The 17,884-nt window shown below is 44.3% G+C and overlaps 1 protein-coding gene across 1 annotated transcript; it reads right to left on the reverse strand.

Annotated features, from left to right (window-relative positions):
• Positions 1 to 9,334: 9,334 nt before the first annotated feature.
• On the reverse strand, positions 9,335 to 17,192 carry LOC144101693 (uncharacterized). Its single transcript, XM_077634828.1, has 6 exons — positions 17,069 to 17,192; positions 15,840 to 16,010; positions 12,954 to 12,979; positions 11,938 to 12,087; positions 11,396 to 11,412; positions 9,335 to 9,419 (listed from the first exon to the last, which is right to left on the reverse strand). Exons 1-6 carry the CDS (start codon positions 17,139 to 17,141, stop codon positions 9,335 to 9,337), a joined length of 522 nt encoding a protein of 173 aa, XP_077490954.1. The 5' UTR covers positions 17,142 to 17,192.
• Between the last annotated feature and the right edge of the window lie 692 nt (positions 17,193 to 17,884).

A 17,884-nucleotide genomic window follows, 5' to 3' on the forward strand; every position in this document is an offset into this window, starting at 1 on the left:
CAGACAATATTCAGTACGAGGTGTACAAGAACCTGAGTAGCGCTGCACTCCCTCAACTACTAGACACCATAAACACTATGTATGGCTGGATGGCGTCGTGCCCGAGAGCTGGAAATCCGCTGTCGTGATTCCTATCCCGAAACCAGGACAGCTTCCGACGGACCTTGCAAACTTACGACCGATCTCCTTAACTCCTAATCTGCTCGTTGCAGTTCAAGAAGCACTTTGCTCCGTGGCCGCCAGAACTGAGCTCCCTGCGGCCCGTGTTGTCATCCGGCTCGGGGCACGCATCCCGCAGCCAAAACGCATTGAGTGGGTCCCACGGGATCTGCTCACCTCTCAAAGCCAAGCAGATTTAGCGAACCGCATCGCGGCTCCAGGCTCATCATTGACTCGGCTCCTTCATTTGAACAAGTTCACCCTCCATTCATCAAGGAAGGAATTCCTCCTGCGCCGCACACGTGCTCTCATCCCTTTGTGTGCGGTAACCCTCTCCCGCGGTCTTACCCGTGCAGAGGAGGTTGCGCTCAGGAGGATCCGGGTCGGGGTTACCCGCACACCTGCCTTCATTTGGAAGTGGCCTCTGTACCGAGATTTTTTTCCTCGGCCTGGGTGTCCGTTACGTAAAGGCGAGGACATTGAAGCCGACATTCACCACTTACTGTGGGACTTCCCTGCTCTCAAGCCTACAAGGATCCGGCACCTGAAGGTAGAGGGTCTTTCTTCAAGCAAGCAGCCCTGCTTCATATATTGCCTGGAAGCAGGGACCATACCATCGCTCTCCACTGGACTTCATAAAATCAGCTAGCCTTTTCCATTAATTTAATTCTTACTACATCTTTCATCACACCTACGCCAATCATTGATGCCCTGAGGCAATAAATCTCGTTTAAGAAAACTAAAAAATTTTAAACTGGAGGGTTTAACGTTTCCATGCCACACAGGGTCTATCAGGATTGCCGCAGTGGAGGGCGCCGGAATAATTTAGAATTTTTGGAGTTCTTAAACGTGCGCTGACATCACACAGCACGCGGCCATCGCGGCCTGGATTGACCCCGGGTCGTCCGGTAGCCGAGCGTTCTATCTACTGAGTCACCTCGGCTGGTTTTGTTGTAAACGTCGACACTTGTAAAAGGTTGGCCTTTTGTAGGAACCACAAGAACCAAATGGATTGTTAGACTAATAAAGTAGACTTAGCAGAAGAAAAGTGTAGGCGAGGGTGGCATGAAGTATAGTGTAGAGACAAGATTGGAAACCTTGCCTGAATATGGAGGTCACTGCTCGGGCAGAGCAGAACTTATAGGAAATTAATGGGAGAAGCCTGTCTCTTGGAGCGAATAGGATGATCGTGGATGGTGATAAAGACGATGACAAGGATGACCAACACAAGGAAGTACTTTGAGTCGTGGAGTTCTAGTAGGAGGAAAGCAACGCACAGTACGCTTACAACGGCGGTTAACAATGAAAAGGCTAGCCTTCAGGGGCGATGCGCTGCTTTCAGAGAAGAAAAAGTAGTATAAGTTCAAGCAAATGTCAGCTTGTATACATGCGACCTCGCATACACCTCGTATACAACTCGTATACAAATGTCACCTCCTATACACGCCGTAAAGAAACTTTGGTTAAAATTTCTTGAAACGGCAGTCGTCAGCAAGCTAGTTTTCAGAACCTGCTTCAGTCTAAGAGGTCAGCCTTTAGAAGCAGTACATGAGAACAGCCTCCCGTAGACAGCAAAAGTTACAACTGTGTTATTTCTGAAAATACCGCTATTTTACTTGTGTTGCGGGAGGCAGTTGGTTTTTCTGACGAAAACAACGCTCGCGGCCTTTTCAACAGTTCGATAATCAACGCGTTCAGCTATGTCTCAACTCGCAGTATTTCAGTATGTAAATACGCTGACAAAGCCGCCACAAACACTTTATTTTCAGCGAAACAGAAATGATAAACCACAGTTTGTCATAACGAATACTGTCGCGCTCTTGACAAGGCAAGGAGTCATTAGGTGATGTTTGTTGTTTGATCTTGAACTGATGCCACCGGCAAAGTGCCAGCGCCATTTTTTTTTAGGTCGAGAACGAAGGCGAAGACAGCGAATTTAAGCAGAAAAAAGAATTTACGGGGCAGCACAGAGAGACAACGGAGAAAAGATAGCCACGTATACAGATGGCCGTAAGTTCGCCTAGCTCATGCGACCGCCGATTTTTCTGTGCACTAGAGCCTTGTGAATGGGAGAAGTTATGAAGAGGGGAAAATTAAGCAGGGGTCAGCGAGACTATGTGTAGTCTTGACTTTTATAGCAAGTTCGCTCAGTCATTATGTTCTGCAGCACGGAAATGTCGGTGGTCCTGTGACACACAAGAGACGCATGCACATGCCGAAGCAAAAAGAAACTGTGAAGAAGAAGCACGGCATTAGCCGCACTGCCATCGCTCCGAGCGACAGCCTGCTGACCTAGACAGACCAGAGACTCTGCCGCCGCCGTTGTTTCGCCGCCGCCTGAGCGCTGACCTTAGTCCCCGCTACTTTTGGTGGAGTTTCGGTTTTCCATGCCCGTGCCGCCCTGGACATCCACAGCCGCACGCTACCGACCCCCGCCAAGCCCGCTATTCCCGAAAACTCCTACCACCATGCCTTGCAGTGGGTTTCCCCGTCGTCTGTTCCGGCTCCCTCCGGCAGTGGAACTCCGCCCTCTTCAGCGGTCCTGACGATCTTGACGCTGAAGAGTAGCTCTCAACATACGAGCGGGTGAGCACCTATAACAAGTGGGACGATACTACCAAGTTGAACAACGTCGTCTTTTATTTGACCGGCGCTGTCAACCTGTGGTTTAGAACTTCGAAGCAGGCTTCTCGACGTGAACTGCTTTCACGGCGAACCACGGCGAAGTGTTCGGACGTCCTGCTGTGCGCAAGCTGCGCTCCGAACACCGCTTGCGAGCGCTCTCAGCAGTCGGGTGAGACGTTCACAAGCTACATTGAAGATGTGGTAAACATGTGCTCGCGAGTCAACGCCCAGATGTCCGAGGCTGACAAGATCAAGCACATTATGAGAGGCATCGAGGATGACGCCTTTCAGATGTTGCTGTCGCGAGATCTCCGCACCGTTGCCGAAGTCGTCAGTCTCTGCCAGAGCTACGACGAGCTGCGCAAGCAGAGGGTAATCAATCGTCAGTACGCAGCGCCTGTCGAGTCGCTTGACGACCTGTCGGCTGCATCCGACCACTCGCAACTATTGGCACCTATAAAAGATTTCGTGCTTGAGGAAGTTGTATGTCATTTATCGCTTCTGCCATCTCACTGCGTACAATCTCCGTACCTGGCCCCCACATTCGCACTGTCATCAGCGAATAAGTGCCTGAGGCCCTTTCATCGGTCCTTCCGCCCGCACCAGCAAAGCCGCCCGCACCGGTCGCTGCACCCCTGAGCTACGCTGCCGCCGTCACATGGCCGCGGCCGCCTAACTGCCGTCCAACCTACGCTCCATCTCAAAAGTCTGTTCCTGAAGTCCCTCACGCTCTGACGCCTTTTTTCGAACCGCTTCGGAACTCGGAAATCCCTGGCGTACTAGAGACAATCGGCCTATATGTTGAAAAATAAACATTTTGACAGATTTGCCTGTCTGGTTGGGTTTGAACACTTATAATAAACTGCACCACTCTAACCAAAAATGTTAACTTTAACCCAACGTTTCGAAGCCGACTCGGCTCCTTCATCAGGGGTGACTGAGGGCAGTAGCTAGCGTCTTTTAAGTATGGAGGGGAGGGGGTGTGTGAAAAGAACAGCTGTGTCGCGAATGGCGCGGTGGAGGGGGGGTTTAGGCTGTTGGTCACACTGGCGCACTGCAGGGAGGTGCTGAATGGCGGCTTTTTTTTCGTTGCGTTGATGAGCGAAGTCCGTGGTCATATACTGGGGGAAGGTTTCCTTTTGTTCGGTTGATATTGTTTGGGGTGGTTTGGATATGCCAGGATTCCAGAAGGAGCCTCTTGTGGTAATTTGTTTCGGTTCGGAGGATGCAGGTTTCTAGAATCAACTTTGAAGAAACCCGCATGTAATTTTTATACTGCTTCCTTACTTTCATACCTTGTAGGGAGGCAATGTTGACCTAGGCCATCATTTGGCTCTACTATTATCTTGTTGCCTAATTGGTGGGGCACCCGCTTGGAGCACTAGACGAATTCCAGGGAGAGGCCTCCTTGTCACCACACCTCTTCAGCAGTTGCTTTTTGCTCGTCCTTATTTTTGTGACGTCCACAAAAACCTTTGGAACCTAGCATACATCACAGTCTATGCGTTAAATTGTTAATGACGAAACATTTTGGCTTTTAGACTAATTTATTGTAACACTTGTTATTAAAAGCATTCGTTTAAACCCAACATTCGCTGGCCATGCTCACAGTAATGTTTGGTTGTGCGCAGTACAGTTCGAATATGTATTCACAAACCACATTGAATTCGTCAAAGCGGTTGTATGTTGTCCAGTATGTGCACCTCGTCCTCCCTGCAAGTTAGAATGAGGCATAACGGCACAGAGTCACTTCCACTGTCATGCCCCAACATTGCCTACAATTTGAACGTCTCCCCACCGCCGTGTGAGGTCTTTTTGTTGCGTCAAATCAAAGCTGTGTTTATTAAATATAAGAAATCACCTTGGAACCAATCTAGTGGATTATGTTTACGGAAAGTTTGGTGCCCCGCTGGACTGAGTTTCTCTGGTGCATTTAGCTCGTTAGTGAAGACTCGTTGCCGTTTCATTGATTTAAAAATGCAACAGTAGGAAGACTTCAGGGCATGCGATTCGGACACACATGCAGCGCATGCGTTCCTGACAACTGCAGATGCTTGGTGGTTTAGGAATCCACTGACATCATGATGTACCTGAAAATGCAAGCCGTGCGTCACTTTAACGGCCCTTGTAGAAGGGTATGACTAGGTGGTCCTGTCAGCGAAAGTATTCGTCGTCTTCTACGCAATTAGTTGTTTACTCCGTCCACTCATTTCATTTCTACTTTTCTTTCTTCAAGCTCCACGACAAAGAACTGCAAGTTTATATGAAAAAATTCTGATATTTCTGAATTGAAAAAACGCATGCTTTCGCATGTCTACTCGGTTTAACAGCGATAAAACCCGCCACTTTTTTATTTCATTAAAGCTACGCATGCGCCTATGGCGATTTGCTCGCTACGGCGAGCCATGTTATGGTGCCCACGTTTTCGGTAGCAGCCGACGGCCATCCTATTTCAGACAAAGAAAATTTTTACGCTGAAGAGGCTGCAGATGACATTTTTTTGTTGATGTGCACTGTAGAGCTCATAGCTAGGTGTTATCGGACCTACTTTTCTGTCCGCACTGCACAACTTTCATGAATAACGATCCGGACAGAAACTGACTTTTATAACTGCAGAGAGCACGGATATCTTAATTGGCAGGCACTGCATAAATGGCAACTCGTGACGAGCCCGGTTATATTAAACTCGAAGGAGATCGCAAAAATTCTTCGACATATCCGTAATTCAGCATATAAAGAAATGGAAGTAGAGAAGCTTATCCTTAAGCTGGAAGCAAACATGCATTGCATCCTCTCTACTTGCTTCTTTCGGCGACATGCCACCGCCGCCGTGCTGGCAGCACACCGCTCGCGGGTCTCTGCCATGAACTCTAAGCAGAAAGGAGTAAATAGGGTGTAAGTTGCCATTTACCACTCTCCGTTTGATAACAGAGATTTCGTTAGAAGACAGCTTACTCCCTTTCTGACTTCCATATAGGCGCAGTCTTGTTTTGAGTGTGCTAACAAAGCTGCTTCGCATTGAAGCCGTAACGGATGGTTATTTTTAACTAGCCACTGACAATCATATGATGTCTAATACTGTTACCATTGCACTATTTATCTAATAGTCACTCACTATAAAATTCAAGTATGCGGTCGGGGTGCCTGAGTAGTTATGGCACTCGGCTGCTGGCCCGGAACACGCGGGTTGGGTCCCGGCTGCGGTGGTCTAATTCCGATGGGGGCGAAATTCTAGAGGCCCGTGTACTGTGCGATGTCAGTGCAAGTTAAAGAACCCAAGGTGGTCGAAATCTCCGGAGCCCTTCACTACGACGTCCCTCATAGGCTGAGTCGCTTTGGGACGTTAAACCCCCATAAGCCATAAAACTCAGGTAATCAAGGCTTCCGCAGCGGCTTCGGCAGCAAACCGAGCGAAGCATCTTAGGCGAGGGCCGCCACTAGGCTTCCGTTAGTTAGCTTGGCTTCACCGCTTAGCAGCGTTGTGGCGTGGAAAATGAGTATAAGAGGTTGAAGGCTCGCCTCAGGAACTGCCCATGTTAACCTCGTCTAATGGTTTCACAGCACAAGCAGTGCCAGCAGGTGCCGAAGGCCGCGCAGCCAGCACGTCTCCGTGAGCGAAAAGTGATCGAAGAACGCTATTAGAAGAAGAGCCACTTGCACGGGAGCAGCGCCCAGTTCGATATATCGAATTATCGGTTGCACTATTATTATACCCACTGCGCGACTTTCAAATATTTTTACAAATGACTTTCAGGGGATAATTCGTGGAGCTGATATAGTCAATAATTTGAGATATCCTAGTTCGATATATCCGGGCTTGACTGCAATGTCGACGGCGTGCTTTTGAAATGATATGTCGAACAACACGTTAAGGACAGAATAACTTACTGTCTTCAGCCGGGTATTCATCGCCGATTATAATGCAGTAGTCACTAGCGTACAAGATAACGTATCGGCGCTGAACATTTGGTGGCCTTTTTCCATTAGCTGCAAAAAATCAGTATGCCTTCAAAAAAGAGCAGCAGTGGAGATTATGCTCTAGATGTATGCTTAGCAGTCGAACAAGCTTGAGCAGCTTACACATTTCTCGAAACGTGATGCCACATATCTCACTAGCTGCTCAAGGAACAGAATGCCATTCAGAGAGCATGCGCTATGAGCACTGAAGGAAGCACTTCTGCGTTCTTTATTTTAACTCATGACACCTATGGGACTTTGCAGGTTATGAAAAGGGGTTGTTATTAATATTAGCTTGCTAGCAAGCTTAATGAAACATTTTTTGGCTGGAAAGCAGTATAGACACTTGTTTTCGCGTTAAATTCAATATTAACATAAAATTTCTCGAAATTTATCACTTGAACCCTCGTTTATTCCTTCACTTAGGGCGCGGTTCAGGTGTTCGTCGATATGTAAGCCAGATACCATGCCATTTCTTTTCTCTAAAAACCAATTCTCAATTTCAATTTTCCCAAGGTTACCAGAAGACGTCGTTTCAGTATTAAATCATGACGCCTTTGTTCAAAAATAAAGCGGTTGTTAATGTAAATTCTCACGTAAGATTATGCATTTGTTCGCAATATGAATATTGTATTTTTTTTTGCAGATGCTAACCAGTTTTTGTGCGTTTATTTTATTGTGCTTGCGTATTTTGTATCATATTTTTATGTTTAGAGTGGATATTTGCTTGCTATGTAACTGCGCAAACAACCTTATGTAATGACTGAAAAGGGCATTTAGGGTATGTGATAAAAAATAACGAATTGACGAAGACAGCTAAGAAAGCGGTATCCCTGCATAATGAGTTGCAAAAATGTAATAATATGCAATGAACAAGGCGTAATACCAGGAAGGAGAGCAGTTATCCGAATTCTAGGATGAGGCTTTCGCGTCTGCCCTTGCTACAGCATTCTACCGTAGGGCACTGTACGCAGAACAAAGAAACAATTAAAACAGCTCTAATTCAAACACATGGGCACGTTGAGAAAATTCTGCTTTACAAACTTACAAAAATATTGTTGGTACTGAACACTTGTGTTTCTGTGAGGAATAATTTACCCCCCTGTTTAAAATCGCCTATATGTCCATGTTTAAATCAAATTTGAAAAATTTTCTTTACCTGCAACAAAAGGAGTGAACAGCTTCTGTCTCTTTCCGAAATTCTTGTTCTTAATTATTTATTAGAAATTTTGCGCTTGTTTATTGGGCCTTGACAACTGTATCTTGGCATTCTAACTTCAGTTGTATGTTTGTGTCTTTTAATGAATTTATAGATTACTCTTTACAGCGCTGTTTTTGTTTATTTTCTTCTTGTACGATATTATTAACAGCGCATTGTTAATTTTGTTTTGCATATCTGTTTATGTTCTTCGCCCTGATAATATATTATTTCATTTCCATAAAAATAAAGTTTCTCTACATAAATTACCATCGTTATTACTGCTAAATGTGTTTTGCTGTGTTGCTGCTTGTTTGTTATTCTACTTAGTATTTATCGACCGGGGGTCCCTTGGCTGTCGCATGACTTTGGGATCATCGCCTGTATACCGAATTTATCACTTAGTCAATATGTACCCAATAAATTCCAATTTTAAATAATAGCATAGTGAAAAATTTATATGCTTTGAAAGAAGCGCGCAAGGAAGAATCGTTTCTAAATAAATTCACCTTTATACAAGTGATCTCGTTCATGTTGCAGCGCCATTGAGAAAATAAATTCTCTGGCCTTTTTATCAAAAATTTTACGAACAACAGTGCTCAAGACCACTGCTGTTACCTTCGAATGTGGCGTTGTTATAGGAGCATTCCTTCAATTGGCAGTCATTTCACGGGAAAGGAGACGATATTAGAGAAAAAAAATATTACAACGTTTACGCTTGCTGTGTAAATCAATATTTCCCCAGAGCTGAAATAAACGTCATTTTTTTTCTACTTCCCTGCTCTTTTCTATCCCACATAATCTCTTCACGGTACGGTCCAGATGCTTTCTTTAGTTTTTGTTGCTGTTGTTGCCTCTATAACCACTGCACATACCCAAGGTGGGGGATTGGCCAGGGTTTTGGGCAAATCCAAAAGGGAGAATATTTCATCCAGTTTTAACTCATGCGGCTCATAAATAAAAATTGAGGAATATGAGAAAACAAATAAAGAATCTTGAGAGATTTTGAGGAGATTAGTGTTAAAACAGCTGGCGCACTTTTGCTTTATTACTCTTCATGACCCCTGCGCAGATGCGCGCCTTCACTATTTTTACGGCGTTACGGCTTGTAGCCAGCGCATTACAGCTCGCAAAAAGGTATACCTTAACTTAATTTTGTGGTATCCGTCATGTGTTGAGAAATTAGCGTATATCGGTGAAGGGCTCATGGAATGTTTTCTAACTGCTTGTGTTTTATTGATGGAGGAAAATTTTTCGAGCGTTGGCCCGGCGAACCTCCGTTACGCTTGATCCACCATCGCCAAACTGTTCAATGCGTGGCTGCATAGCCTTTTGACATCGGGAGGTAGCAAATCACTTAAAAAAATTTTACGCATGTGCAATAAAAGTCGCAAATTACTCACATTCACCCTTTATTTCAAGGTAAGCTTCATCGCTCTTTCCCGGCACGTATACCAAATCGAGTTGAAGAGGGTATTTTCTGCAAGTTAATTGCATACGCACTGTTAGCCTCTGCAGCACATTCCTGCAGTGAGAAATCTGGTCATAAATTTGGAAATTGACACCGTGGGGTGTATTATGTAAAGATTGGTTTTGGTTTCTTTTCGTTCGGTCGAGACATCAGTTGTGACGCATGCAACAGGACGTCAGGTAGGAAAGGACCAATCACAGCTACGGCCGGTGTGGCAGCGACGCCGCCACATCCAATACGGCCGAACAGCAGGCGCTGCCAACGCGCCAGGCAGCTAATCACAGCGGACTTTCCTTCCAGAGGTGGGATTTATTTATTTATTTATTTCAAAATTCTGCAGGCCAGCATTGGCCCAAGCAGGAGGGGCAGGTAAAAAACACAAATCACTACACCACGTGAAAACATTTAATGTCACACAAAGCAAAAATGAAACTTAAAAAAGATGAAAATAGCAATGACAAATAGAATTACATGTTGTAAATTGAATATATTAGAGTCACTTCCTTTTTAGTGATGCAAAAATGTTTTTAGCGCCTGTTCCACGTTAGGAGAGTTAAAGATTGATTCAGGGAGTGCGTTCCAATCTGCTATTGTTTTGGGAAGAAATTGTGCTGAAATGCTTTCGTTTAGCGAAAAGAGGCTGTAAGGTGCGCTCCCTACTATGGCGGGTCCTTCGAGCAGTGGAGTGCCTGAGGAATGAAGGGGGATAAATGCTAAGCTTACCTAAGATAATTTTATGAAGGAAAGAAATACGGTTAAGTTTTCCGCGCGTACGAAGCAACGAAATGTTATTGTCTTTCATGAGCTGTGTTGGGGAGTCAGACCTTCTATATTCATGAAAAATGAAACGTACTGCCTTCCTCTCGATGAGCTCTAGTTGACAGATATCTTTCTTGGTGTGCAGGTCCCAAATTTCAGAAGAATATTCAAGTTTGGACCTGACAAAAGTTTTGTAAGCTAACAGCTTAATATTGCTAGGAGTGTGCTTCATTTACGTTTCAAGAAACAAAGCTTAGAGAACGCGGCTGAACGGATCTCAGAAATATTAGTGCCCCAGGTTAATCGCTTGATAAGAGTAATTCTCAGATATTTATATTGAGAGACCTCTCTAATGTGGCTGTGGCGAACGCAATATTGGTAATTGCTAACATTTTTTTTCTCATAACTCGGAGAAGTACACTCTTATCAATGTTTAAATCCATGTTTCAATCTTCACACCAGTGACATATTTTGAGAAAAGATTCTTGAAGCAATTGATGATCTCCAACTGATGCTATTGCTTTATATAGAACGCAGTCATCTGCGAACAATCTTATTGACACAGACGGAGGAATGGTATCTATTAAATCATTTATATATTTTAAAAACAGCAAAGGTCCTAACACACTACCCTGTGGAACACCGAAAGTAACAGGAAGGGATTCTGAAAGAGTACCATTCACATCAAAAGTTCTACCGGTTAAACGTGCTCTAACCATTTCAATAAGATAAAACGCAATACCAAGTAACTGCAATTTATAAAGGAAGGATTAGCAAGGGAACAGCACCATACAATTAAAACAGTTCCTCAGGAGTAAAGTGGAGGCACCATTGGTGTTGGTACATGAAATTTAACGTCCCAAAGCGACTCAGGTTATGAGGGACGCCGTACTGGACGGCTCCGGATAATGTAGACCACCTGAAGTTCTTTAACGTGCACTGACATGGCACACTACACAGGCCTATGAAATTCGCCTCCATCGAAATTCGACCGCTGCGGCCGAGATCGAACCCGCGTCTTTCGAGTCAGCAACAGAACACCATAAGAGGCACCACTAAAATCATTTCCGTATACATTTAGTGAGTGCTAGTCTCCGTGTATGTGCGGAGCAGTCCTAAATGACGAGTCCTACTTTCGGTATTGCGAAAAACGTTTCTGTGGTCAATTTACGTACTCGGAAAGCATTCAACGCGAATAAAATGCGATTTTCCTCTATGCTACTTACCTGGTTGACCATTTGCCCTGAAAATGAAAGAAAATACATCTTGTTGTTATATATTCTTTAACTATAAAGCGTTCGGTGCTTTTAAGTAAATCATATATTCGCTTCTTTCTCATCGCTGTGTGTAATAAGAGCATTCTGAATAGGGATGAGGTATTAGTTCCCTAAATGTGTTGAGGCCCCATGCTTGATGTCGCGAACGTGAAATACCGCGAACGTGAAATATTGCGCACGTGAAAGCAAGTCAAGGATATTGATCCAGCAGTGTAGAGCTGACCATCCGTGACATGTATTGAAGGTATTCTTTGCACACAAAATACTGGAGGAGCTACGACAATGCAATAGACGTAGAGTCGTGCTGAGTTTCTGCGCGCCGGGAAGTAGCAGCGAAATATTAATTAAAGCGGCGCCAAATGCTGTCAGAAAAAAAAGTTTTCAAAAATGTTTCATGTCCTTCAACTTCCTTATAATAGAGAAGCTTTCTGCTTTGTTTTTTTTTAGAAAATAGTCTACGTGCCTCGAGATAAACTACAGATTGTACTCACCTGATAAGTTTGTAAGAACTCTACAGTTCGGTAGTAGGTATTTTCATTCTGGTCACGAGAATATTTAGATTTGAAGCACTTGTAGGGAGACCACTTCTCATGGTAACCTGACATAAATTTTAGGTAAACGTCGTCTGTGCTTTTCAACCACTGCAAAGAAAACGTGGCACACTTTTTTTCGAAGCTAATGCTGCCTTAATTATGGGAGACATAAATTTATTTGCGAATGCAGCCCGTGTTTCACGCCTCTTTAATTATGTGGGGTGCTGCGATACATTAATCAATTTTTCTTGAATCAGCGCTTCCTTTTACCGAGCAACTACCGACGTGGGCGTTGCATACGGGCTATGTAAATGTCAGCGTCTTTCGTTATTTTCGCAAAAGAATATTCAAATCTCACAGTATGAAGGACACCGCACTTCCGGACATATTACTCAAAGCAGTGCCAAGTGTCTGAAGCAGACAATGCGGCACAGCTGCTGTAAGGTCACAGAGCTCAGTCTAACCTCTCAACCCTAACCTTGCTGGAAAAGAATACCTAAAATTTCAAACAGATTGGCAGCGGCATTTGCGGGTGACGGAGAGTTTTTGAAATTTTGATTGAAACAGATACAAAAATATGGTTCTTCGCAGGCACTAGATGAGCATGTTCTCAGAACAAGCAAAATGACATTCTTCAGTATTTGACCACAAATTGGAGCCTTTGAGCACAGCAGCTCTGCAAGGTTCAAATGTAATTTTGACAAACTTGTCCGTTACGCTAAGCAAAAATAAAGGACAATAAAAACGGAAGCCTCAATAATTCAAAGAGCAGATGAACCCGCACAAGCTTTCGAAAATATCAGAACGCGCGTCGTGGCTGCGTGAGTTTTCATAAGATGGAAGAATTTAAAATTGAAAAAAATAAAAACATAAAAATCTTCAAATTTTTTCTACAAAAGGTATAATCTTTGAAAGTGACTGAGATATTGATAAGAGAACATCTTTAGCAGAAATGCTCAGAATGAAATACTCACCGGTTCAGGACTCATCTTCCTCGGATCTTTAATTTGTATTTAGTACCAGCATCATGTTGATTGTAAAAGGGCGAAAAAAATTAATAACCGCTCTCTGCAAAGTTCTTCCATCGATTTACTGACAAATCAATTCTGTTTGCACGTAATGACATAACATAATTATGCCTTGCTGTTAGAGGTGGCTTTTATTCGCACGTGAAATTTACCGAAAGAAAAAAGTATAAACTATGAGAAGACCATACCGTATTATACCATACCATACCATACCATACCATACCATACCATACCATACCATACCATACCATACCATACCATACCACTTCAACGCATTTTTATTAATTTCCTCAATACTGGCCCTGAATGTGATTTCTTTCGCAGCCACATCTCCTTATCTCCTTTCAGAGCTCGCGGCAACGAGTATTTCCAAAACTTTGCGCTACGGAGCGGTTACTTGAAGCATAAGTGGCGACTTCCTCCGTCGTATAAAAAAATTTAAGCCCGCACTGTCTTTCCCCCCTAAGTCAGTACATGCGCTTTCCTGTTGTCACATGCAACGGTTGCTCAGTGGATATGGCTCTAGATTACCACCCAAGCCGGAGGCCAAGGAGCCAAATCCTGGAGACGGCTGTGGTATTTCGATGGGGGTACATTGTAAATTGCACTGCGCCGCAGTATGATGTTAGCGTGTTTTTACGTAAGAGCCCCAGGCTCTGGAAATATCCCCGGAGCCCTCCACTACGACGTCTCTGGTAACCCAAGTGCAGCTTCGGCGTGTGAACAGTACGCACCCTACCATTGTGCAATGCCGATAAATGCTTTGTGTACCTAGACGCCCTTAGATCATGCGAAGGCAGTTGTTGCGGTGCCATAGAAGGTGACCCCGATTTAACGTAACAAGCTGAGTCAGGGCACAACTGCCAAGTGACAAAGGGGGGTGGCCGTTTGGCGCCCAGCACACGCCGATCGCAGGGCCGCGAACGGGTCGGAATGAATGCTTCACGGTACTACATCGCTTATGCAGCGCAGACGCGATAAAGAGCACTTGCACTGGACACATGACCTCACAATCATAGAGTTAAACGTGAGAGAGATTGGAATGCACAAAAAATTCTTAGCACAAAATTACACCAGTGCACCCGAGAGGCAAACAAAAACGCAAACTGTTCACCTGAGCCTGCGAGCGTTCGGCGCATCGCTGGCCCGCTTGGTTGGAGGGAGCAGTGTCGGCTCAGGAGTGGTGCGTTGCACTTTCATCGAAGCCGACGTAACGGCATGGGCAGGCCGCCGGCTCTCAGCGCCCATTTCTTGCAGACTTGCCGCACTTCGTTGCATAGACCGAGAGCGGGGCTCGCACAAACCCAACTTCTGTCGTTTAAACGCCAGTGTCCGCCACTTCGGAGTGGTGTGGACAGGGCGCCACATAGCAGGCGCAATGTTACGCGTTCTCAATCGGTAATCGGATGACCTTTCTGTACCCGCCGCGGTGGCTTAGTGGTTAAGGCGTTCCGCTACTGATCCGGAGTACCCGGCTTCGAACCAAACCGCGGCAGTCGCGTTTAATTTACTTAATTTAACTGCCATGGTGGCAGGGTGGGCGCGCTGCCTATCCAGTGTGCGGAACGCACTCAACGTTACAGACGCCAGGCCGCGTCTACTTGCCCGGTACACCACAGCTTTAGCTCTCTAACCACGTTCAGCAGTAGTCAAAACGCAGCTTATTTTTAGTTGCTGTATTATTTTTGTTCAGCATGTGTACGTTATGTCAACTCACCTCCTTCGAAAAGCGACCGCCGTGGATGAAATCCTGTGACCCCCTGCTCAGCACCCAAGAGCCATGACCACTCAACAACCGGCGTGTCTGAGAGTCTAAACCTCTAATATCATACCATACCATACCATACCATACCATACCATACCATACCATACCATACCATACCTCACCATACCATACCATACCATACCATACCATACCATACCATACCATAAGATATTTGATTTCATAAAAAATGCAAAGGAGAATAGTTATAAAATATTGCCTCAAGAACTAAGCGCAGACAATATGCAAAATTTCGCAAGTTCGCATTTCCGCGTAACTATGTTGCCCGAGACAAGATGACTGACCATGCGTGTCCGGCTGAAACAAAGCAAGAGGGACTAGTTTTTTGTTTCAGTCTTCCAAAATACATTTCCTAGATTCTACCCACACCCTTAGCGCCTATCCAATAGCCCACGCAGTTTTTTGTAGAGAAGTAGGCCAGCTTTCCTTTGGCAACATAGTTATGAAAGAAAGCGCACTTGCGGAATTTTGAATATCACTATTTCCTAAGACCTATTCTATCAAATGGGGCATTCACCGTCCTTTAGCAGCACATCGCTATCTTCAGGTGTAAAAAATATGCCTTGCTTAGTTAAAATGTGATAGCTAGACTGTTTTTCGTAAATGTTTGAACAAAAAAAAAAATTGAAGGCACTGACACATGCTGCACCGCGAGTTGTTAAAGGGGGAAAATTTTGTGCAGGTTTCATGTAGTTCATGTATCCGTGCAAAGGGATCATGGCTATAGATATCATGTTTAATGTGCAGCATGACACACTGCCAAAGAAAGGATAACAGGATAATAATAGGACCCATGACGAAAGAGTCATACAATTCCTAAATCACATGGCCTTTCCATGTGATGACGTTATATATGGATATGACCCCCACGAGATCGCAGGGGATATTTCTGCAAGAACTGACATTGAAACAAGCATTGAGAACTTCCAACGTTCTCATCTGACCTAGCGCAGTTTTTAACGCCTGAGTGCACCTGATAGCTTGCACACCACTGAAACATTAAAACGTTTCGAGTATAGCCTCAATGGCGCTTATGCTTTCTTACTCACAGCATTCTCTCTCTTTCACGCACTGGTAGTCCAGTCGCCGATAGAAGCCGAATATGCAGTGGCACCTGCAATATCCGATCTTGCACCTTATATAAGGCACCCCACGGCAAGTGTCTTCGTACAGATACTCCACAGCGCACTTTGCCTTTTCTTGATTGGGACTCCAGCATTCTGGACAGTGACGACAAACATGAGAGCAAACGTTAAGCCTAAGAACGCGAAAAAGGAGTAATTACGAGGTGACTGCAAGGAATCCAGTGGTAAGCTGCTAATAAAGGAAACGCAGTTTATTAGGATATCAAAAGAGAAATAGCGCGAGAGTCATGGATAATGTTAAACGAGAAATGTATTCAAGGCCTTCCTTGCCAGATTTTCGCCAATATTTTTCAATGAAATTTTTATTGTTATCTAGTTTCCTTGGAATCAGAGTCACGCAAGTTTTAACCCTCGATGATATAGTACAATGTTTATATAGAGCTTTTCTCTTTGGTTAACACTGTCGACATCGTAAAGAGATGGAAAATAATTGGCAAGAGCTTAGTCAGCCTAGTCGCCGGTCTACTGCAGGGCGGTAGGAGGGGGTGAGGAATAGGGACCTTCTTAACTGGTCATTCAACCTTGGCGATTGAGCCACTATGCCACTTTTTAAACAATCGACACATTCTTGTTTTTGACCTCGAAAGTTCCTAGTCCACAGAAAAACGCTAGAATCTGTCCGAGGCCCCGCAATGATGAAAAAAATCGGTTCTGGTTTGTATGAAAATGGGTCATCAATACATTAGCATGACAGGTCAGCAATGAATTTTGAAGTAGTTGCCTCATATCGACAATACTAATTTTGAACCCACATTAGTAGCTGCTTCCGGACAGATGACGACCGTCACTGAAGCTGGCACACTTTATGCTGAGTCATCCAGCCATGCATTACTGATTAACCATGCATCGGCACTGCCCGAGAGATGGCGCGGGGTTCCTGCGGTGATTTTAAACATTTTTTATCGCATTGCAAGGCTCATATCGATAACAAATAGACATGCGAGGAAATGTAGTAGCAAAGAAATAATAGCTATATATCTTAAAACTCATAGTTGGCCGGGAAGTCACAACGAACTTTGAGCTCCCAGTCCTGGTTCGCTGTTGAACAGTTGACCTCTTTCGAGTTTGTAGCGCAGAGACACAGCTGGGGGAAAAAGGCGAAACATATGTAGAAGATTTAAACGAGGGCCTACCTTCACAAAAGAGTTTTTTTGTCCCAACCAATGTCCCAACGGTTGCGACAAGCATGGCCTGCAGCACGTTCATTGTTCTGGTAGCTTGGCTGTCCTGTACTCAGAAAAGGATTCGTCAGAGATATTGCATTCACTAGAAGCTTTGCAGGCTGCCATTTTAGACAGTAGAATTGCGCCTTAACTGAGTTTATTACTTCTTTATAAAGCATAAGGTCTGTCTGAAGTTGACTCTTGGGGATGGTATAGTAAACACATGTGGTCACTGAAAACCGTGGCCTTGCCCTTGTTTTGTCATACTGATAATAGCGATAACATATTGTCAGCATGGAAAGCCGCGATCTCCAGATACCCAAAGACCAAGTGGAAAAAAATGTACACCTGAGAAAAATGACCCAAAATAGTAGCACAGCTTCAAAAAGAAGAGCTGCGAATTGTAAACGTTAGGTGCCACTGTTCGCTGAAAGCTTAAAAGAACAGTGGATGAAAATCTGAAAAGTGCGATATATAGCACCACATTTGTATTTTTAAATGGCGGCTCTTCTAATGTACGGTCAATATAATGAGTGTTATTTTTGAGCACATGGCTGTATTAAGGCGAAAGCCTTTAATGGCTAATGCTGTCGATCGTCCGTTATCAGAGGGAGTCGCAGGTGTTAACTCGGGAACCAAACAAATATAGGAGAAAACCAATGGTTATTTCTGATGGAGGAAAAATGAACATAGAAGCCACGTTTGATTACTGTAGAGTAATTAGTTAATTAATTATAGTAAAAAAATGTCATAATTGCGTCGAAATAGCGCGGACGTCAATATAGC

This window comes from Amblyomma americanum, chromosome 8 (assembly GCF_052857255.1).
Source record: "Amblyomma americanum isolate KBUSLIRL-KWMA chromosome 8, ASM5285725v1, whole genome shotgun sequence".
Lineage (NCBI taxonomy): Eukaryota > Metazoa > Arthropoda > Arachnida > Ixodida > Ixodidae > Amblyomma > Amblyomma americanum.

Coding starts and splice junctions, on each gene's coding strand:
- LOC144101693 (XM_077634828.1), bottom strand. CDS start 17,141: ATGAACGTGCTGCAGGCCATGCTTGTCGCAACCGTTGGGACATTGGTT. Junction 12,980..15,839: donor CGTGAAAGAGAGAGAATGCT/GTGAGTAAGAAA, acceptor TACAAATTAAAG/ATCCGAGGAAGATGAGTCCT. Junction 12,088..12,953: donor GGAAGATGAGTCCTGAACCG/GTGAGTATTTCA, acceptor TTTTCTTTGCAG/TGGTTGAAAAGCACAGACGA.